The 22,955-nt window shown below is 36.8% G+C and overlaps 1 protein-coding gene across 2 annotated transcripts in view; it reads left to right on the top strand.

The window, feature by feature from the left end:
- raver2 (ribonucleoprotein, PTB-binding 2) overlaps window positions 1-22,955 on the top strand; it is a 79,571-nt gene that overhangs the window by 32,436 nt on the left and 24,180 nt on the right. The window contains exons 4-8 of one of the 2 annotated variants that reach the window (XM_065239876.2): window positions 9,005-9,196; window positions 15,239-15,359; window positions 18,026-18,108; window positions 18,393-18,491; window positions 21,019-21,130. In XM_065239876.2, the coding sequence (XP_065095948.1) occupies window positions 9,005-9,196; window positions 15,239-15,359; window positions 18,026-18,108; window positions 18,393-18,491; window positions 21,019-21,130 (607 nt within the window). Of the gene's footprint in view, window positions 1-9,004; window positions 9,197-15,238; window positions 15,360-18,025; window positions 18,109-18,392; window positions 18,498-21,018; window positions 21,131-22,955 lie in introns of both variants that reach the window. The other variant, XM_065239871.2, reaches the window with a different exon arrangement.

Genomic DNA, 22,955 nt, shown 5'->3' with positions numbered 1-22,955 from the left:
ATGCTTCAAAGCCAATGTTGTTGCTAATCTTTCACAATCAAGTCCACAATCAAGTTTTATATTGAAAATAAGTAATTGTACGTGTTTCCCCAAATCGGTTTTTAGTTTAAAAAAATCATTGGCAATTAAAGAGTAAAAATCCAGGATTTTTTATTAAACATTTAGCACTTAATCGGGACTGAGGTTGATTAACAGATTCATGCAAAAAAATTTAAACCAAATATTTATCTGACTTTTACAGCAGTTTAATTTAGTGGATATTTTCTTCACGAACATAACAAAAGGGTTGTGAATTTTCTCACAGTGTATTGTTAAGCATTTTCCCAAAATATGTGTTAAAATAAGATTTGTCACCAAAAATCATTCCATTTGCTGAAACACAGAGAAGGATGTGGCCAATTTAAGACTCAACATCACCAAATAGTGAATGAAAACATATCCAACATAACTTAAGGGTTAATTAGTTTTTTCTGTAGGAATGTATTTACTTTACCACGGAATAATTTTTTTCAGTGTAGGGCTAAGGCTATTACTAGTAGAACTAGGCGGTTGACTCACCAAAGCCCCATTTTCGCGTTTATATTTGTCTTGATTCGTCTCTGTGTACTTTCCCAGTCCTCCTGTCACTCTGTGTTTGTCTTTCGCGACGCGCACCATTACGGACTAGTCCTTTTCATTTTTGTAAGTAGGGGGTGTATGTGTGTGGTGACAGATAAACATGAACTGGACATTTTAACTACTATTTCAAAGTTTCAACGTATTTCTTAAAAATAATAATACAATTTACAATGCTTTTGAAATGTTCATGATGATAAGTGTTTTATTTATTTATTAGGTTGGTTGGCGGCTGCTTGGGGGCCCCTACCAGCCTTCATATTAGGGGGGCCCCAAGCAGCCACCTACCTATACCTCTATGTTAAGACCGCCTCTGTATATTATATTATATTTACAAATTAATATTTAATGTTCCTTACCTTACTTATGAGGTAAATAGCCATGTAATAAGCGGGATAATTTACAAGTAGCCGGTTTTTATCACAAAATATGCCCCTTAAGTGTGATACAAGACTCTCTGCTTCGTATCGTGTCCTGATCGCACTGTCTGGGCTTATTTCTGCGAAAACAACCTGCTACCTATACATTATCACATACATAATACTGTACTATTGAAAATTGACAGTTCACATTGACTTTAAAATCTGCATAATTATAGTATAGTTCATATATCATGCATTGACCAAGTCACATTTAACTTTCCTACAACATTCTCAGAAAAAAAAGGTACAAATGTTGTCACGGGTACCGTACGTTTTTAAAGGTCCTAATATGTACCATTTTGGTACAGATATGTTCCTTTGAGGTACCAATATACACCTTTTAGGTAGGTACCGTCCTAGTAACTGTAGGAGCTGTTTACATGTGATATTATAAAATGGCAAAATACTTAAGTTTGTGGGAGCAATGTCAGATGTTTTGCATGTTAGGAAATGTCAGCTCTATTAGATGTATTCAAATATGCATCTCTCTCTCGTTTTTCTTTTCTTTTCCTCTTGTCGCATCCCACGTCATAACTCTTTCTTGTGCCCCCCCCATCCTCCTGTCACTTGTCTTTCTTGTGTCTTTGAGACACTCTTGAGAATGACAGTAGTTATGTTATTAGATGACTCAGCGTGGTTGTGAATGGCATGTTCTGACCCAGGTCTACTCTGGCACATTCGACAGGTCCTGGCTTAATGCAAAGACTGACAGCCAGACACACACAGTCTAGAAACTTCTGCATCTGCTTCTGCAAACTTCTGGGGGGTGGGGGGTTCAGGTTATTTCCAGGGGATTTTGTCAAATTAATCTTTGGGGTATTTTCATGTGGCTGTTACTGTAGATAAGGTTGGGCTTGCACAATTTGTATGATGCTAGAACAGTTAGACTGTCTTTCAGTTATTTTATGGATTATATTTTTTAGTCAAATGAAACGTCAAAGAAGTATAGTGTGACGGTGATGGTCATCCTGGCTAAACAAGCTTGAAAATATACTATATGTACAATGAAAAGCTTCTGTTTTGGGTGTATTTATTCTTTTTTAAGTTGCTAAACCCAAAACCAGAATTTGAATCCTAGATTAACGTCTTTGCACATTTCTTCCTACTGGACAGTGTGGGTTTATTATAAAGGTTTTTAAAAGGTCATGCCTTTCTACCTTTATTCCCTCAACCCTCGGTTTATGTGCATTGTCTAGGACTGGTACTTGCAAGTACCCGATGTATTGGCTAGCATAATTTAATAGGGAAACAGCATCAATGTTGTGTGCCGATTTTGACATCAAAGGGATAAAAGTTTTTGATCTTTTTGCACTGAGGAAATTTTTTTTTAGGTATTGTTTAATTTGAATGACCTGCTGCTTGATCTGCTGTATGTTTGTTTGTTTTTCTTTTGTCTCTTTTTTTGTTTGTTTATCTGACCTCTGACCTGACACTTTCTGTAGATTTTGAATGCTGTCATAACAGAAACAAAAAAAAACAACAACATTCATCTTAAGGCGGGTGCTTTGGTACTTGAAGGTACATTTTAAATAATTTACTTTTTAGTCATTTATTATGGAAATGTTAATATTGATCCCAGACATTTTAAGTGATCTGGGTTTGAATGCTGCTGCAATATTAATGACTACATAGTGATTCCTTTATAAATTACACTGTGCAAATTAGATGCGAAAGATGACCCAACAATAGGTTAAAACAACCCAGCAGATTGGGTTTTAACCAAGGGGCAACCTTTCTAAATAACATCCCAGAGTGTAAGCAGGTACTGTATGATTATAAAAAAAAATTGAAAACCCCAAAGCTCAAAATTCACATGACTATACAGACATTCCCATTTACAAAAATATCTGGATTGTAAAAATCCGAAAATGCTGCTTATTTACATGTTTTTGCTCGTAACTTTCTCATTTTATCAGATATTTGCATGAAATTTTAACAGAAGGTAGAATTTTGTTAGTTCTTTCAAATAAAATCATGAACATTTACTGTTTTAGTTGAAATGGGCATTAGACTTTAGTTGGAATGGGCATCGGACCCATGGTAACCATGGTTTTTAGAACAATGCCTGCAGTGGACGTTCTGACAGGACGCATAGTCTATTACCAGAAACGTAATATAAAAATTTCTGCAGTTTATTTAAATGCAATCTCCTCCATAGATTTAGTTTATCATGTTTCAGTACCAAGATAAAAGATATATATTTTGGTCCACCTACCTTTTATTTGTGTCCAGACTCCAGAGTTTAGTGGAAGCACACTGACCGTTTGAATGTGACACAAACTTTAAAAAGAAATATTTCCTGTCTATTTAAAGTGGAAGTGTATATTATTTTAAAATGCATTGTAATGTACCAGTTTAGTATGCAAACTGCAAAGACAACTTTAAGTACGAAAGAACACAATTTTGACTTGTGGTTCATCCAGTGGTATAAGTTTGGGTTGGATTTCCTGTTCATCGAAACAATGGAAGACGGGATGGGGTATGGGAGGCATGGTAGGACTGTTTGCAAAAACTTTAGTCAAATTCTAGAAACCAGAATGTCTTGTACACTTGATGAGGATTTTAAAGCCATGTACAGGTGTGGTTCCCATTCTAGAACCATTCAAGGCCCCCTTGTTGCCCACAACAACATTTTGAAGGCCCCCCACTGACTCTAGAAATCATGTGGGCCCCGGCTCCTTGGGTGGGAAACACTGATGTACAGTACTTGTTGACTCTTTATGAGATCCCAAAGGACTGTAGCTCCTAACAGTCTTGGTGAAATGTTTTTATTATGGCTTTTCCGTGATGAAATAAATATGTATCAACTTGACCTCCAATAACCATATAGCACATATCTAAAGGTATATGTGCTTTTTCTGCTATGAGTATGATTTTCTCATAACCTCCCACACTAATAGTGCCTCAAAATGGAACTATACAGTATGTCTTGTGCCATGTTACATAAGGTTGAATTATGTACTCCTGACCTGCCTTGGCATTATTCTTTCATTGATACTTCTCAGTGCCCCCACCTTCCCAGAATCCCACTGGGGTCTCCGCATCACTCTCAAAGGTCAACCATTTACTATATGAAATAAAGCATGTCTGAGCCAGAGGGAACAAACCTTGCAGACATTTAGACACAGTATTTGCTTTTGATAAAGTGCTTTATGATGTCGGGTATGCTGTTGGTGTTGGTTTAAAACGAGTTGCTAGCTATATTGATTTCCCTGGCTTGAGGTCAGAAATAGCTAGTGGTTGACTGCATCCATACACAGCGGTATAACACACAGACATTTACACCATACAGCCTGACCGTCTCTCCAGACTGTCTAGACCAGAGGTCACCAACGCTGTTCCTGGAGATCAACCCCAATCAAACACATCTGAAACTGGCAATCAAGCATTTCAGGGCTACCTAAAAATTTGAGACAGGTGTTTTGGAACTAAAATATGCAGGAGGGTAGATCTCCAGGAACAGGGTTGGTGAGCCAACAGAAAAGTTCTTCTTATGCCCGTTTGAGAGTATTTCTAGCTCTAGTATTTGGAAACTTTTGGTTATTTTTTGTGAGATGTTAATGGTCTAATAAGAGTCAATGGATTGTGTTAAGCTATGCTAAAAGTGCTAGCGCCACACCCGGAGATCGGCCGAATGGATTCTGGTTGAAAAATTTAACATAGGGGGCTGGAAAATTAGCATATTTAAAAAAAGTGGAATGTCCCTTTAAAAAATTTTTATGCACTAATTTGTCATGCACAAGCCTGTCATTATATATTGTATGAACACAGTTTTCTGTGTGAACATACATTTATTTAATTTATGAATCCTAAATGAAAAATCTTGCCTTTACGGTGTGTTGAAAAGACAAGCTTTGTTGGTCACCAGCATACATGAATTTTTTGTTCCCATTATAGAATGCTGTTACCAACCAATTAATTAGGTTAATCAGACAGATTGCTGGTTCACCAGAATCAGACCATCACTAACCAGAATTAACCAGCCTTGACTAGCATGCAAATCTGATAAATAGTTGTGACTAATTCTAATGTTGGTACCAAACTCCTGAGCTATGAAAAAGCAACTGCTGAGCGACAAAATTTGGTAAATATTGAGAAAGGTGTGTATTTGCTGGTTAGTGTTGAAACACACTACGCTCACACACACAACAGTTTGACACTTATCCAAATGACAAATGCTTCCCTTCTCTATATTTAGACTTTTACATACACTGTCCTGACTGCATTATAACTGGCACAGATAAGCCCCGGTTCCTCCGAGACGTACCGCACCACTTATTACTGCCAAGGGCGTATCTGTGCGTGCATGTGTGACAGCGCGAAAGAAATATCCAGGCCACTGTAGCATATTTTATACCATCTCACCCTGAGCGTATCTGTGTACAGTAAGGTTCAAAAGTGTATGATTCTTTTAATGTGGCTGTACTCTAATCAGCTTGTCATCCCTTTCATTTTGTTTAGTTTTTTTTCACACCAGCATTATTCATTTATTCATACATTCACTAACACACCCAAACTTGCTCTATTTTTCTATTTTTTCCCTCTATGTTTCCTGAGGGATCTCATTTCCATCTAACTGCCAATAGGTGACCAATTCTTCCACCTCCTCATTTCTTAGAAACCCTCAACCTTCACCTGCTCTCTCTTTCTCTAGCTCTTTTTTTCTCATTCGTACACTTAGAAAAAATGGTGCAAAAGTCGTACCTGGAATTTAAGTATTTAAAATGCACATTTATACATTTGACGTATGCCTTATTCAGGCTAAGTACATTTTTTATAAGAGCATGCATCATTTTGGAGACACATGCATGTCCTAGTTGAGCTACAGAAACACCTAAAGTTGAGAACAATTACTTTTACAAACAGAGGTCCTGGTTGCCCCTTCTGTCAAACTTCTTATATGTTAGTCTGGAGCCATGCCTTAAAAGCCAAGACCATTATTCAACATTAGAGAGGTTTTAATCCCAGAAGCAACCAGAGAGCATACGTGAGGAGAGATAGGTAGCCGAGTTATTTCCACAGATCAATCCCTGACAGTTGGTGAAGATGTTTTGATGAAGCACCGCTGCTCTCCGCAGGGGCCAATTCAAAGAAATGACGCACGTAGATGAAAGGCTGCACCTTAAAACGCATCTGGAGTGTGTGTTTGCTCAGGCTCATCTTGTGAATGTCCCTGATTCCCTGTGTGATCTCTCGTAAAGAGTGAGATTCAAAACACTGGCTGGTAATTGTAATGGGAATTAGAGAATTTGTAGCCTATTTGCAAGTAAGGTTAGCTGCATTTTTTAGTAGGAAATTACCTTTAAATGTTTAAAGTTGCAGTCATTTTTGCCTAAGTACACTTAAAGGTTTTACACACATACACAAGCAATGAATGAAGCATCTGAGGAAAATCATTGAAGTCATCTGCACTCACATTAAATATTGACTATTCATTTTAAAGGGAATTGTTTTTATTCTGTTTAGGAATGGGTCCCCCTAATGCCTGTATTGAGTGGCTGTGTATTGAGCGTTAATGTTTATAGTCTTTGCTTAATGAAACACTCAACGACTTGAACTGCCTTTATTAAATCTTTAAGTATGGACTCTTTTAAAAATGTTTAAGTACTTTCTTCGTGCCTGGCTTTTGGCGTTTGACTAGTTCTGATTGTGAGAGATTTGACTGTGATTTAAAGGGCAGTTATTGTCCGATTGACGATTTTACACCGTGATGCAGGGTGATGCGCGGCCAAGATGGCGAAGGATGACACCGCCTACTTTAAGCTTCAAAAACGATCTTCAGAAACCTATGGGTGACGTCACGGACAATATGTTTATCTTTTTTACAGTCTACAGTTAAAAATAACCTGGAATTTTTAGAGTGTAAATAAAATGTGAGCTGAGTTTAAACAATTCATGGCCGTTTGTAGTGTCTAAGCAAAGATGTACAATAGTAATTATAAAGTCTAGTAAGAAGCTACTATAGGGGTTTTTGTCAAGTCATGGTAGGTTTGTCAACTATAGTTAGAGCTGTGTAACTATAGTTTTTATAAAACAAGCTTTATCATCATGTTGGTCTGGTACAAGTGATTGTATGGTCCTAAGTACAACTCAACTGTACTATTCTTCAAGATGATGTTTATACTTCAATGTTGGGGCGGTTCACATTTTGCGTCTAAAAGCAACCGGACTGCTTTCCTTCTCCTTTCCAACTTGTATTCGATGCGGCATTCTGAAAAGTTGGAAGTATTTTCAACTGACTGCTGATGTATTTGCGCGAACAAAAGACGTGAAATGTAAATCTCCACTCAGACTACATTGATTTAGTGAATGTGTACAGTGGGCTCTGATTTATGACATTACTGCTGAAACACACACAAGACTTTCCTGGAACGTTATAAATTATTGCTGAAATAACATGGATCATTGGGTTTTAGGCATACTTGTGGAGTCTGTGCCAGCTTCCATTAAAGCAAAAGGGGACACTTGTAATACTTTTGTCTAATACTTGTAAGGAATTCTGTTAAGATCCATTGTTATTGTTATGGTAATGTACAGTAATTAATAGAACATTGGATGTAATTACAAAAATGCTAAATCGAATCACCACTGTATGAATACACATTTTTTTTCCAGAAACACTACTCAGTAAATCAACTTTAATTTCCTTTGTTATATCAAAGTCGTGCTTGGAATGCTAATACTGTTTTATTACTCGCGTCATAGACAAAAATCATAAACTACACCTGAAGGTTGCAGGCGCTTCACAAATCAAAGCCGAATAAAGGGGTTTCTTAAGGCTCAGCACAGTGGAGTTGATATTTCACTGCGTGTACACTTTCAGATAACAAAAACTGTCACTGGGGTGGTACCCTTTGTACTTAAAGAGTGCATAATAGTACCTCAAAGGTATATAAAGGTTCATAATAAGATCTTTTTAAAGGTTGCCATGTCAGCTTTTGTATTTTTCCTTCTGACAGTGTGGTTAATATTTTAAATGTGTAGAAATATTTGGGTGATTCTCACGAAATCCAGATTTAGAAGGTGTCCAGGATCAGAATTTATATTTAAGCCCTTGAAGACAATTTTTTTTGCACATACTGTATAAGATTAAGGTCTGTACTTACTATAACCATTATTTTTAGAGGATTTAAAAAATATTTCCTATAGAATTATTTCTATTTTTTATATTATCATTATCAATTATCATTACCACAACATGATATTACATTAAATATATGCATTTACAAACTCATGTTTCAGTAATTAGAACAAAAAAGTTGTCTGGGTACTATGACAAACAAAAATACAACTTTTATCTGGAGAGAAAAAATAAGAACTGCTTACCTGGTAGCCATCTCGAGTGTCACAATCAATTATGTCTCTTCCAACAATTTTTTTGTCGAAAATGTTAGTTCCTTGAGGGCTTAAAAACCATGATTGAAAACTGTCGTGGAGGATGAGAAAATTGGTCTTGGACACGGTTATATCCTTATTATTGTCTCTACATTTACCAATGATCACCAAATACCACATGTTTCTTTACTGTAAATGTTTATAGTATAACATGCACTGAAGCTTTTTATTTTTTAGATTATTTTATTATAAATATTTCCATGTCAAAGAACCCAAATCCAGTCACGTTGCGGTAATGAAAAATTTCCCCTTAAATGTGTTTAAAACAACAAAATTGATTTGTATGATGCCATTTGAAATCATGTGCAAAATAGTACATGAAGAGATGTTTGTAACTGTATGCTTCTTATTTTGATACTGTACTCTTACTTTTAATTTACTTTTTATATCAAAATGTTTTATGACACCTCATAAGTCTAATTTCACGAGAATCACCCATTTGCTTCCAATATTTAATATACATCATGCAATTTTAATTTTGATCACTAAGTGTGAATTCACATACTTAAATTATTTGCTGAGCTCTAAACACTCTGTGCCCGTGTGTGTGTGTGTGTGTGTGTATGCTGTAGATGGCTCAGGATGAGGGGAGTCCAGTCCGAGGTTTCGCTGTCGTGGAGTACGAGACGGCGGAGCAGGCTGAAGCTGTTTTGCTAGAGATGGACAGACAGCTGATTCAGGGTCAGGAGATTCGCCTGTCTCTCTGTCCTCCGGGAACCTCTGGGCGCAGCACGCTCGCTGCCCTCATCGCTGCTCAGGGTGTGGTGAGTAACACACACACAAATTGTCTTTATTGTGAAACATCAGGGAATGAGTGTTTTGCGCACATTAACATGCCCGCATCACCGCGCACACACGTGCATGTGTGAAAAGCAGGGCTGGCAGTTTAATTACAGTATTCATAGGAACCCTGCTGTTTCAAACATCTCCAGGCCTCCGTTGCGTTTCCGAGGCCTGAAATAAACCGCAGGGGCTATCTTTGTAGACAGGTCCACATAAACCAGCTGCCTGTTGAAAAGACATGTGCATCACACAATACAAACAGGAAGTGGTGTTGAACATTAGCCACTGTACTGTATTTTAGCATGTAAGTGTGCTTATTTGTATACGACTTTTACTTTCTCGGTTGCAAGGTAACAGCAATGACATTTCACAAGACTTTTTTAAGATTAAAAATAAATCTTTGGTGTTCCCAGAGTACATATGTGAAGTTTTAGCTCATAATACCATATAGATAATTTATTATAGCATGTTAAAATTGTCACTCTGTATGTGTGAGCAAAAATGTGTCGTTTTTGGATGTGTCCTTTAAAATACAAATGAACTGATCTCTGTACTAGATGGCAGTGCCGTGGTTGGACAATGCAGATTAAGGGGCAGTATCCCCTGCTGACATCACAAGGGGAGCCAGATTTCAATTACCTATTCTTTCACATGCTTGCAGTGAATGGTTTACCAAAACTAAGTTACTGGGTTATTTTTTCACATTTTCCAGGTTGATAGAAGCACGGGTGACCCAATTATAGCACTTAAACATGAAAAAAGTCAGAAAAAAGTTCCTGTTTCCAAATATTCCTGTTTCTCTCTTTTTCAATTTGGTATGCAATTTTTAAAGAGGTACAATATATTGTTCAGAACATTTTATCAATCTGATTAGACAGACCTACAGACCCTTTTTTATGTTTAATTTTAATAAGAATTTTCATGCACTTTTAAGTACTTTTGAAAGATTTGCAATAATACCATGTATTCTATACTTTAATGTTTTTTTTTTTCATTTTTTACATGATTTTATTAAGTTTTATTATAATGTTCTAACTGTATCTATATTTATTGTCTGGTCATTCCACAATGTGTTTTTGTACAGCTGGTCTGCAACAATGCAAAAAAATGTTAAGGGCTATAGAAATAAACTTGTGAATTTAAATAGATATACACCATATGTTTGGCCAGCCGGAAGTATGCAGTATCGATGAGTGGTGTAATAATCTAGAAAGCATTTTATTGGACAGAAATATGCACACACCCCTGCTTGCATGATAAGTCATCAGTATTTTTGGACTCTCAATATTAAATGCATATATCTGCTATAGGTTTTCTTTCAACTTTGAAGAGTGCACAAACATGTAGTTGACCTTAAACATACATGGACCAAAAGCCATAAATTAGTTACATTTAAAGCGAACATATCATGAAATTGTTTAAGTGCTATAATTGGGTCCCCAGTGCTTCTATCAACCTAGAAAATATGAAAAAGATCAACCCAGTTACTTAGTTTTGGTAAACCATTCTCTGCAAGCATGTGAAAAAGTATCTCATTGAAATCTGGCTCCCCTTATGATGTCAGAAGGGGATAATACTGCCCCTTAATCTGCACTATCCAACCACGGCACTGCCATTTCGTACAGAGATCAGCTCATTTGCATTTAAAAGGACACACCCAAAAACGGCAAATTTTTGCTCACATCTACAAAGTGGCAATTTAAACATGTTATAATAAATTATCTATAGGGTATTTTGAGCTAAAACTTCACATATATGCTCCAAAGATTTATTCAACATCTTAAAAAAGTCTTGTGAAATGTCCCCTTTAAGTTCCTGTTTAAAAGATCAGTATTGCTGTTTATCAGTACTTAAAGCAACACCAAAGAGTTTTGTTTTACATTAAAATAACGTTTCCAAAAAAGTTTCAGTCGTTCATCCACTAGAAACAGGGTGAACGGCAATTTCACATTTGCTTTGCAGCCCTCTATCGGCCAAAACCGCACTAAAGAAGTTTCCAACCGTCAGGTCTCGGTCCTGTAGTTTGAGTGAAAACTACAAAAACTGGAGCATCCTGCAGGCTGTGGGTGGAGCATACTTGGCAGGTACATATAAAAGAAAGATACTATTACCTAGCGTTCATGCAGCTTTTCAATTGCCATCATGGCGGAGCCTGCAAAGAAAAGGAAGGGTTTCATTTCGGAGGAGGCGAAGAAAAGAAGAGTAGGCTAAATTATTTAGGACAGTGGTAATGGACAATTCTGCTTCCAACCTGTAGGGGGAGCAAAGAGCAAAAACTCTTTAGTGTTGCTTTAAGATGTGGTTTTGCAAAATGGTAGGGTGTGCTTGTATCTCAACCAGGAAGACTTTCTTTGTAAATCATCTTGTAAAATATAAAATAAAATAAATACATCCATGCTGCTTGACCTGGTTTACCAGCAAGACCAGCACTAACCGACATAAAACCGACCAATGAAAATTCATGCTGGTTTAAACTGGTCTTTTCAGCAAGGAGACTTTAGGCTCCTCTTCTCTCGTCTCTGTCTTTCTCTTTTTTCCTCAAAAAATCTTTAGCCAGATAAAGCAAATGCGAGTTGACATTTCTCAGGAACTCCACCCCTCTAAGCGGCAAGCATCACTTTATTCTCTATGTCTGAAACACTTACACACAGACTGAGGCCACAAGTCTTCCCTTCAGCCTGACAGTGCAGCGCTATTTATTTAGTGCTGCTTCGGGACTAGTGAGTGCCTGCAGTAGCTCTTCTTACTATACAACCCTGTGGGAAGTCATATGCGAAACCGTCAAACATACGTGCCTGCTGGTTACATCAGTCATATTCGATGAGACGTGAGACTGAGTGGATTTGCTTTGCCTCTGTTATGTCACAGTTCTTGTCATTAACATTGACAGTTCAGCAGCATTTCAACAAGGCATCCCTGAATCCTTACATGACTATATTTATATTATAGCACACGTTCAAGGGCTTTATTGCTTTTACATTTTTTATGGCAAATGCTTTAATCTAAAGCCACTTACATTGCATTATAAAATATATTTTTTTCCTGGGAATCGAACCAATGACTTTTTACATTCCTAACCCAAGGCAGGAACACTTTAATACAAGGGTTACTACATATTAAGTACATTAAAGACACTGTTGTTTATTAAAAAAAAATTTTTTTGAGGTAGGATAATGAAATGCCATCTTTCCATTAGAAAAAATTCAGTTCCTGACATTTAAAGTAAGAGAAAACTGTAAACACCAAGAGCTGACCAATCAGCATCCAGGATCCAATCTACCTACCGCCAGATGTTTTTTCAATATATGTAGATTCAAAGAATGTCGATTTGGATTATGCTATTGAAAATAAAGCGTTTGAGTTGCAGCTTAAGGATCTTTGGAAGCACATACATCAGAATCAGCACTCACAGCTAATCCATCTCTAAAGCTTCATGCAGGGACCATGATGGGAAATGGCTCTGCTATCCTCAAACAGACGCTCTCCATATACTCCACCTGCCTGCTGATTTATCCAGAACTGTAATTATTCTGATTTGTGCATGACTAATTCAGACGTTTCAATTGCTGATTCTTAAATGATCACTTTCGTTTCCCCCAGTCCTGAATTTGTGGTTATATTATTGGCTTTAGCACTTACAGTATAAAAGCACCACACAGTACGCATGCACACGTGTACTTGTCTGTGTGGGTGAGGGGATAGTAGTGAGCAGATGGAGTTGGAGTGTGATTGGGATTCATCCATACCTCTAGCAGACATCAGAGATCCAATCAGGAGTTCAGCATGTCTGCAAGGATCTCCTCCACGATGCCAGCAGATAGACACACATGCCCGCTCACAGCCGGGGCATAAACTGTATGTATGTGTGGATAGCTATAATTGGTGGGAAACATGTTCATTTGGGCCCAGAAACTCAGCCTGGAAATGAAGTCATTACTATTCATTTTATATATGATTGGTTGCATTCCTGTTATTAAAATGTGGCGTATGGTTAGATGTATTTTATGTAGGCAGCAAACATCAAACAAGGCAGCAACTAAAGTCAGAAATCATTTTTTTTTAAATATGCTCATTTTCCAAAAAAATCTATTCAGCAGATCTCCGGGTCTGGCGCTACCACGTTTAGAATAGCTTAGCACAATCCATTGAATCTGATTAGACCATTAGCAATACACTCAAAAATAACCAAAGAGTTTCAATATTTTTCCTATTTAAAACTTGACTTTTCTGTAGTTACATCGTGAACTAAGACCGACGGAAAATTAAAAGTTGCGATTTTCTATGCAGATATGCTAGGAAGTATACTCTCATTCTGGCATAATAATCAAGGACTTTGCTGCCGTAACCTGGCTGCAGCCAGGTTACGGCACCACTCAAACTATTTGGATATTTTTGAGCGCGATGCTAATGGTCTTATCGGATTCAATGGATTATGCTAAGCTATGCTAAAAGTGGTAGCGCCAGACCTGCAGATCGGCTGAATGAATTCCAAAATGGTAAAAATCTAATATTTAACTCTAGGGTAGCTGGAAAATGAGAATATTTTCAAAAAAAGTGTCCATTTAAATGAGTTGGTGACACCACAGAAAAACGTGTTATTGACCACGCGGTGGGGGGGTGTCCACAGTCTGCACGGAAACCACGCCCACTCGTGGAAAACTCCCGTCTCTCTCAACTTTTAAATAGTGCTGCAATCTAAATGGATGCTCGCGATTGGGTTAGGGGCGGGGCCATGCGTGGTGGCTCAAGTGCACCATTGAGTCACTGTTTTAACTGCGCAAATAATCCTGAACACAGACTTGGTGAAAAACTGTTTGACTATCTAATTCTGCAATTCAGTACTACATAGTTTACAGTCTTTGTGGCATGTTTCAGCAATACATTTCTAACATTTATAATTTTTAGAAACAATTCTCAAGATTGACTTTACAGAAACTTTCAATGAAAAAAAACTTACATTCATTTAATTTATTCATGTTCGTGAAACATGCCAAGAATTTAGATTTTCTTTGGAGTACTTAGTGTCTCACTTTATTTTACTGTTGTTGTCTTTAACTACTATTAGTGTCTTCTTAAAGAAGTCGCATCACTAAAACCATCATGTCTTCAAAATTTGTCAGATACTGCGCATGTGCAAACATTTGAAAGTCTGTACAAACCCCCCCAGAGGATGCCATTCTTAAAGGAACACAACCACATTTCGGGAATTTAGCTTATTCACCGTATCCCCCAGAGTTAGATAAGTCCATACATACCTTTCTCATCTCTGTGTGTGCTGTAACTCTGTCTGACGCAGCCCCCGCTAGCTTAGCTTAGCACAAAGACTGGAAGTGAATGGCTCCAGCTAGCATACTGCTCCCAAAAAGCACTGCTACTTGGGCGCAGTGATTTGCACAACTCTGACTGAACTCTATGCTAAATCACTCCGCCCAAGTAGCAGTGTTTCACCTTCTAAGAATATTGTTCCCAGTATGTATACTGTTAAAAGATGGCTGTGTCTCATATGACCTTGTTATTTGTACACGGTGTGGCTATACAGATCAAAACACATAAATAGGAAAATGTTTGTGTTATTTTGTCACTTATTGGGAGCATTATGCTAGCTGGAGCCATTCGCTTCCAGTCTTTGTGCTAAGCTAAGCTAGCGGGGGCTGCGTCAGACAGAGTTACAGGACGCAAGGAGATGAGAAAGGTATGTATGGACTTATCTAACTCTGGGGGATATGGTGAATAAGCTAAATTCCCAAAATGTGGGCGTATTCCTTTAAATGGCTGACGATTGGCTTTTGTAATAGAATGCAAGGCTTCTCTTGCTAGAGCGGCCATATTAACTGCAATCTCCCCTATTCAAAGCAATAGCAGTAATGCATCTTGGATACAACATCTTTGCTACTATGTATACATTTATATGTAAGTTCAGTGTAACTATTGTATACATACTGTATGTTTTATTATTGCACATGTGCCTGGAGCGATTGCAATAACAATTTGCTATTTCTATGTTGTGTGTGTATCTCATGTAGATGTTGAGCAATAAGAAAGGCTTGCTGCCTGAACCCAATTTGGCCCAGTTCCTCAACAGCATGACCAATCCTGCTGCTCTCCAGGTCCTTATGAGACCCTACCCTTCCAGCAAAAGAGGAGGTATGAATATCTCCTTCACGCATACATGCACACACACACACACACACACACACACACACACACACACACACACAGTACCTCTTAACTCTTTCCCGCTATTGATGTGTTAATTTATTTGTTTATTTGTTTATTTCACACACATCATCATTCTAAAGGCAATATAGTAATTATATAATGCTAGTGTGCGAAAAGGGAAAACCCCAAAGAAGCTACTGAAAGCTTTTAGTAGGGGACCCAACAATATCATACAACATATAACATAAAGTAACAAATAAATACATCAAAACACATTCACTACAACAACAAACGACAGACGATCCCAGCACAAATATAACACTTATAAATGATCAAGAAGTATACGTAAACAACAGTTTTCCCTTGAGTTTTTCCTTAAAAACGGAGACAGGATGTAACATTTTAAGGTTTTCCTCCAGCTCGTTCCAAATCTGCGGGCCTCTGCACACTACACTCAGGCTCGTACATTTTAATCGTCTTATTTTACCAGTAATTAAATGTTTATCCCGTGTGTGATAAATGTGCTGGGGTCGGCTGATTGGAACAAGTTCACATAATCTATAATTTAGCTTATGTACAACCTGGAAAATCATACAGGCATTCTGAAAAATATTATATTCGGCAAGTCTTAATAGACCAAGGCGATAAAACAACGGACGCGAAGGGGTATTTGGCTCAGACCACGTTAATATTCGTATAATTTTTTTCTGTAAAGACTGTATTTTACTCAGATAACTTGTAAAAGTGTTACACCATATGACATTACAATAGTTTATATGGGACTCAAACAAGGTTTTATATAATATAAGAAGTGCTGACTGTGGAAGAAAATTTCTTATTTTGATAAATAGTCCAACATATTTTGATAATTTTTTTATTAACTGATCAATATGAGATTTGAATTGTAGACATTCATCAATAAAGATTCCAAGAAATTTAGTGGTGTTTACTCTTTCAATAATTTTCCCATTTATTTTAAGACAGATATGTTTTTTTGCCAATTGATTTTGTTTGGAATGAAATACGATATAATTTGTCTTATTTATGTTAAGAGATAATTTATTGCAGCGAAACCAAACAGCAACATTTCCTAGTTCTCTATTTAATGTTTCTTCCATTTCATCTAGACACTTATGTGACAAAAATAAGTTTGTATCATCAGCAAATAAAACCTTGTGTAAAGCCAGTGTGGAATTTTCAAAATCATTTATATATATTAAAAAAAGAAGAGGGCCCAAAATAGATCCCTGAGGGACTCCACAATTAATAGGTTTTCTAACTGAGATTTGTTCATTGACACTTACATACTGCTGTCTACCATAAAAATAATTTCTAAACCAACTAAGGGCTAATCCTCTAACTCCATAATGGTGTAATTTTTTCAACAGAATGTCGAAATCAATTGTATCAAACGCCTTAGATAAATCTAGAAAAACGCCGATACCGCTATCTCCTTTATCAATAGCGTCATTTATCTTTTCAATCAAATCAAGTACCGCCATACATGTGGTTCTTTTTTTCCTAAAGCCATACTGAGAAGAAACAATAATATTTAATTTATCAAGGTAGCCATATAACCTATTGTACACTACTCTCTCTAAAACCTTTGAAATTGTGGGCAAGATTGATATCGGACGGTAATTGCACATATCATTTTTTTCACCAGACTTAAAAACTGGTATAATTCTAGCTATTTTTGTCATATAATTCGTCAATTAAGAGAAAACGCTTCCCTGCCAATGACAAGGATTTTGCGGCATTCCTTAATACCGCTATTATCCACCAGGTGGCGCTCTTCTGCGACTTATAAAACCAGGAAGTATTGACCTAGGGCAAACAGCTGTATGTTTGTATATGTTTTGATGATTGCGCTGAATCTGGTCTCTATCAAACTTTTTGAAGAAACCTACTCATATTTGAGAGGTGATACAAAGAAAACTAATGAAGGTAGGATAAACGTTTGTTTTGTTTTTTTGAAAGCAAAGGAACTGTTCTTTCATTTGTTATATTGGACGTCTATATATTTAAAGAAGAACATCTTCTGGAAGGCATTGAACTTTTGTAAAAATCATGAAAATGCCATGCTGGCACTGACAACTTTTTTTTAAAAACGCTGGCGTTGAAAGTTTTAAGTATCTCTACTCATTAGGCAAATACTTTTTTGAATATTCATGACCATTAAAATGTACTCCTTCAAACTTGAACCAATCCGATCAAAAAAATGTTTTGTGAGGGAATTGTAGTTGAAATTATATATCCCCATGTGTTTGCATATGCGTGTGCGTGCTCGATGCGGAGCGGTGATCACCAGCTCTAAGCAGATTTTTCTCTTGATGAAAGCCTAATCATATATTAAAATGAACTTTTCATTGGGTAGAAGAATAATTGAGCTGAGGAAGAAGTGGAGGCCGGAGCTTAAAGAGAACACACAATTACAAACCTAAATATAGCACATGATTAAATGTTAAAGTTCTCTACCTATTCCGGAGCAACTGGCTATTATAGCCAAGCTGGAGTTTTGGTACGAGGAAATCGTGGGTTACAAATATCGGTCATTTTTTTCCGTGTTCCCCTCCTCTCTTGTTTTGAGGGGTTGTTTTGAATTATTTCCTCTCATGTTTTTGCTTTGTTTATGTGTGGTTTCCCACCAGGAAAGTTTGGTCGACCTCAAAATCTCCCGTTCCTACGCCCACCGCTCACGGCAGCTTTGCTACAGTTGGGAAAAGCACAGCAGGTACTGGTTTCTCTCAAGATATCTAGAATCTATCCATCCATCCATCCATCCAAAGACTGAATATGAAGTTATATAATATATAATATGTAATATGTTGAGATGAAGATGTAAAGCAGTTTAGCTTTAACCACATCTCTCTCTCTCTCTCTCTCTCTCTCTCTCTCTCTCTCTCTCTCTCTCTCTCTCTCTCTCTCTCTCTCTCTCTCTCTCTCTCTCTCTCTCTCTCTCTCTCTCTCTCTCTCTCTCTCTCTCTCTCTCTCTCTCTCTCTCTCTCTCTCTCTCAGAGTGCCCTTCTAGGTAATGGTCTTGTTCTTCAGAATCTTCTCCACATGCAGATGGCCCAACAACAGCTCTTACAGATCAAAGACAAGCACGTTACTAATGTGAGGGTATGTGTCTTCATGTGTCTCAATTTTGTGTGCCCCTAACCAAAACATCAATCCATTTGTTGAATGACTAACAACTGTATATTGTATCACATTGTATGACAAAACCGAAGCTTTCATTCTTAAAAACATTTTTTTTTTTTTTAAAGCAGTATTAGAAGCACAGGTCTCATCTGCATTTTTAATGTATTGTTTGGTTAGGGAATAAACATAACATAATCACATGCAGATAATTTAATTTTACTACAAAGTAACAACATGCAAGTACACAAACTTTATATTCACTCTCAGAAATGAAGGTACAAAAGTTGTCACTGGGACAGTACCCTTTCAAAAAGGTACACCTTTGTACCCAAAGAGTGCATATTAGTAGGGGTGCGCGGGGCAAAAACTAACGTTAGTTGTAACATGGACTGTTTACATTGTTGCACAAGATTAAGGATTTTGGTTTTTCGGTATTTGTTTCACGCTGCATAAAAGATGAGATCCCGCAAATTATTGGAAATGTATAATGTTTTTCCAGAGAGTCATTGATGAACGAGTGTTTTTGTGGCATGTAAGTACATTTTTTCATCATATGTTTTTTTTCGATTTCTAAGTTGGGTGTGTAAGATACCAAATCCAATGCTATGTCAGATTAATCAGGGTCTTGTTGACTAAAACATAGTATCGTTTTGAAATATGTCTGCAGCTCTTAGCCACCTTTTTGGTGGGCTTGAATATATTTTGACACAGCGGTGTTAATTGTAACGCTGTGTTACAACTAACCACTCAGCACTTACGATATGAAAACTGCTAACGTTAGTGTAATTCTTGCCGTTGTTTTAAATAGGCTACACAAAAATGATTGCTGGCTGCCAACAAAATAAATGTGCCTGTCTTAGTGTGTCAAATTTATTTTTGTTTAATATTGTTGATATTTATTTTTGTTTATAGTTTAATATTGATTGAATAAGGTCACGTCAAAGATTGAAAAAATCAGGCTAAAATCAGACTTTGATGCTCATTATGTCAGAATTTGATTTTGAAACTGTAGTATGGCTATTACAGACTGGGTCACATATAAAAAAATGTTTTGTCTGCTAATTGTGCTGCTTTTTCTCACATATTTTCACATTTGTATCCATTTATAATTGAACTATTGTTAGAAAAGGGCTGGATGAATGAATACAGTGTGAATACCTGTCTATTACAGACAGATATATAAACAATATCCACTTCAAGTATATAGACAAAAAGTATTGAAATATTTGCCTGCAAACGTAATTTTAACAAGTGTTACAACTAACCCCCTGCCTGTTACAATTACCCCACCTATGGGGTAAGTTGTAACGTTTGCACTTCTGTCACGTTTAGTGTAATTGTCCATGAATGGTAAGGACTAGAAAAAAAACTTCAAATGTTCATTTGTAGCAGAGATGTGTGTGTTGCTTGTGTAAAAATATAATTAATCAAACTCAAATATTTATTGAATGATTGAGCCAAAACCAAAAAGCGTTAGGTGGTGCCTCCCCTCTCCCCTCTTCAAAGGTACATATTGGCTGTTCAAAATACATATTTGTACCTAAATGGTACATATTAGGACCTTTTTTTAAAGGGTACTGCCCCGTGACAGCTTTGTAACTTTATTTTTGACAGTGTTTAATACAATTGAAAACCTAATATAAGTGGGACACATAATACAGTACATGGTTTTAAACAAATTGTGTAAATAATTATCTGACCCTTACTGTACACAATGTCACCTACAAGCTCGGTAGAAAGGTACAAGAAGGTACAAAAGTTGTCACTGGGGTTCACTTTTGTACCTTAAAGGTAAATATTGACACCTCAAAGGTACACATTGGTACCAAAATGGTACATATTACGACCTTTTTAAAAGATACCGTCCCAGTGACAACTTTTGTACCTTCTTGTAACTTTTTTTTTGAGCGTGTAGGTGAATTGTATGATTAAATGAACTTACAAACTGCCTAATTTAAAAACTATTGAATAACGCATTTTCTAGTAACTTCTACTTCAGCTTTATCAAAATTTATCCCAAAGTAAATGCTTAAAGTTTTCCCCTCCAGAACTAACTGTGGCGTCACATATGCTGAATTGTTTTTCACATTATGCTGCCAACAAGGAAATACAAATAAACAAATCAGAATTTTTGGCCGTTTTGACAAGTACGGTTTTAACGAGAGATGGAGACCATCTCATTTTGAGAGACATAATAACCTGCATTGTTTGTAACGAATATGACAAAGGAAAAACTCAAAAATTCAGTTGTCTGAGAAACCGTATGTTTTTTATTATAAAATATTAAAATACAGTTTCGTGGCCAGGAAGACATTTTTATGGCAGGTACATTTTCTCAATTTATCTGCTGTTGACAGGTGTGGCTACCTATATATATGTATTGCCATTACCCCTACAGCTAGTGCCCACAAAGGCAGTTTTTGTGTTTTGTGTTCTTGCTGGGTGTATTTACATTAAAAGCCACATTCTCATTTTAGCTGTCTATTTATTTCTCTTCCAGGTGCCGGGTTTGTTGGGCGACCCTTCCCGACTTCTCCTGCAGAAAGTTTTGGGTCTTCGTGCTCCTACGGCGGTTCCTCAAGGGAAGGGGTTGCTGGGAGATTCCCCAACAGGTGAGAGTTTCCCACTGATCGGTCAACCCTGCTTGCTGAATATTGCTTGCTGAATACTGTCCTGCGGTCTCAGATGTCGCTGTAGGGAAAGACATTTGCAATGCAAATCTTCCAACAGTTTGAAAGCTCTATTATAAGCAGTGAGGGGCGGTCGCTTCAATCAGTCTTTATTTCCTTTTGTGCTCTTATACAGGTGTGTGTGCAAGTGTGGTATAGGCATTCATCAAAGCAAAAAGTGCTTTGAAGAGTATGTTTTTGTCCAGGGTCATTTCTATTTGAATTGCAGTATTATGCAGGTGTTACAATTGGGTAGGTATACATATAACTAAGCTATGAATGTTTTTCTGAGTATGTCATAGTATTTTAAAATGTTTAACTTTGTTTGCTTTTCTCCTTATTTTTTTAAATCTATGACATTGTCGCTCACTTCTCATAAATCCACCATCACATTTCATTACTTTCTTATAAACTCAAAAATATTATGTTATTTTCAACACAGCATTGGGTCAAAAAAGGACGAACCCAACTCACTGAGTAAATTATCCTATGCTGGGTGTTTCAACCCAAAATGCTGGGTTGTTTTAACCCATTGTTGAGTTTTGAGTAAAACATACAGTAGTGCCTGAAAGTGATGTCTGAACGTATTTGGCCTTGTATCATAGAGTTTGTATTGGTGTTGTGTAGTTCTGCCTGGAATGTAAACTAAAGCTCAGCTTTGGGAAGAATTTAAGGAGGCTTGACATAATATTACACAACACATGCACAAAGCTCTAAAATATGCTGGGTTATTTTCAACAATTTTCAGCATTTGGTCAAAAAGGGGTTAACCAAACCCATTGAGTTGGAATTTGACCATTGCAGGGATGTTTTAATCAAATATTAACATTTTCTATTAACATTAATTTAAACCAACAGTTGGGTTTGTCCCTTTTTGACCCAACTCTGGTTGTGGCCCAACGTGTGTACCCTTTATTGATTCAAGGCAAAGTGCCCGGTTGCATGAAAGTCCTTAAGCTAGAAATTCCTTATAAGATATTTATATCCCTTAGATATATAAGTTAAGAGTACCCTTAATAAAAAATGGTTTGAAAGAAAAAACCTTAAGTGTTCACTTAGATGGCTGTCAATAAGTATTTACCCTTAAATGCTAAAGTATTACCTTAAGTTCTGTTATGCGTTGCTACAAAGTCCTTAGTACCCATTTTCCTTTAAAAACTTAAGGGACTATAACAGGTCCCTTTACGTCACACGTGATGTATGATTTTATTGTTTTTTAAGAAAAGGAAGTATGTGCATTTTTTAAACGGTTTTTTGATCTGCGTGCGTTGATTTGTTTACGCTGTGAGGTTTTGTAACTATAGCAATAAGCAACTGCTTCTCCATTGCCATGTTTTGACAGAGACTACCATAAAAAACTTAGTATAAACACTTAGGTAAGGGTGACAGTTAAGACGTTTGTTGCAACGCTCCCTTACCTCAGGGTTTTTTATGCAACTTGGCTCTGGAGAATGACTTTTTAAATTTAAATCAAAGGGACAACCAACAAAATATAAATAACTGATCAAACTATAGTAGGCAGTGTATGCTTTATTTTCTGTAAGCTTTTATTTTCTTTACATTTGTTTTGTACAGTAGCCTATATTAGATTCAAACTCATATTCCCTTAAAGGTATAGTTCACCCAAAAATGAAAATATTGTCGTCATTTACTCACTCTTATGTTTTTACAAACCTGTATACATTCCTTTGTTCGCTTTAACACAACAGAAGATATTTTAAGGAATGTTTATTCCTACTATGGAAGTCAATGGGGCCTCTGATCGGTT

This window comes from Paramisgurnus dabryanus, chromosome 7 (assembly GCF_030506205.2).
Source record: "Paramisgurnus dabryanus chromosome 7, PD_genome_1.1, whole genome shotgun sequence".
Taxonomy (NCBI): Eukaryota; Metazoa; Chordata; class Actinopteri; order Cypriniformes; family Cobitidae; genus Paramisgurnus; species Paramisgurnus dabryanus.
Note: the sequence above shows the minus strand (reverse complement) of the source record. Positions and strands in the feature narration are given on the sequence as shown.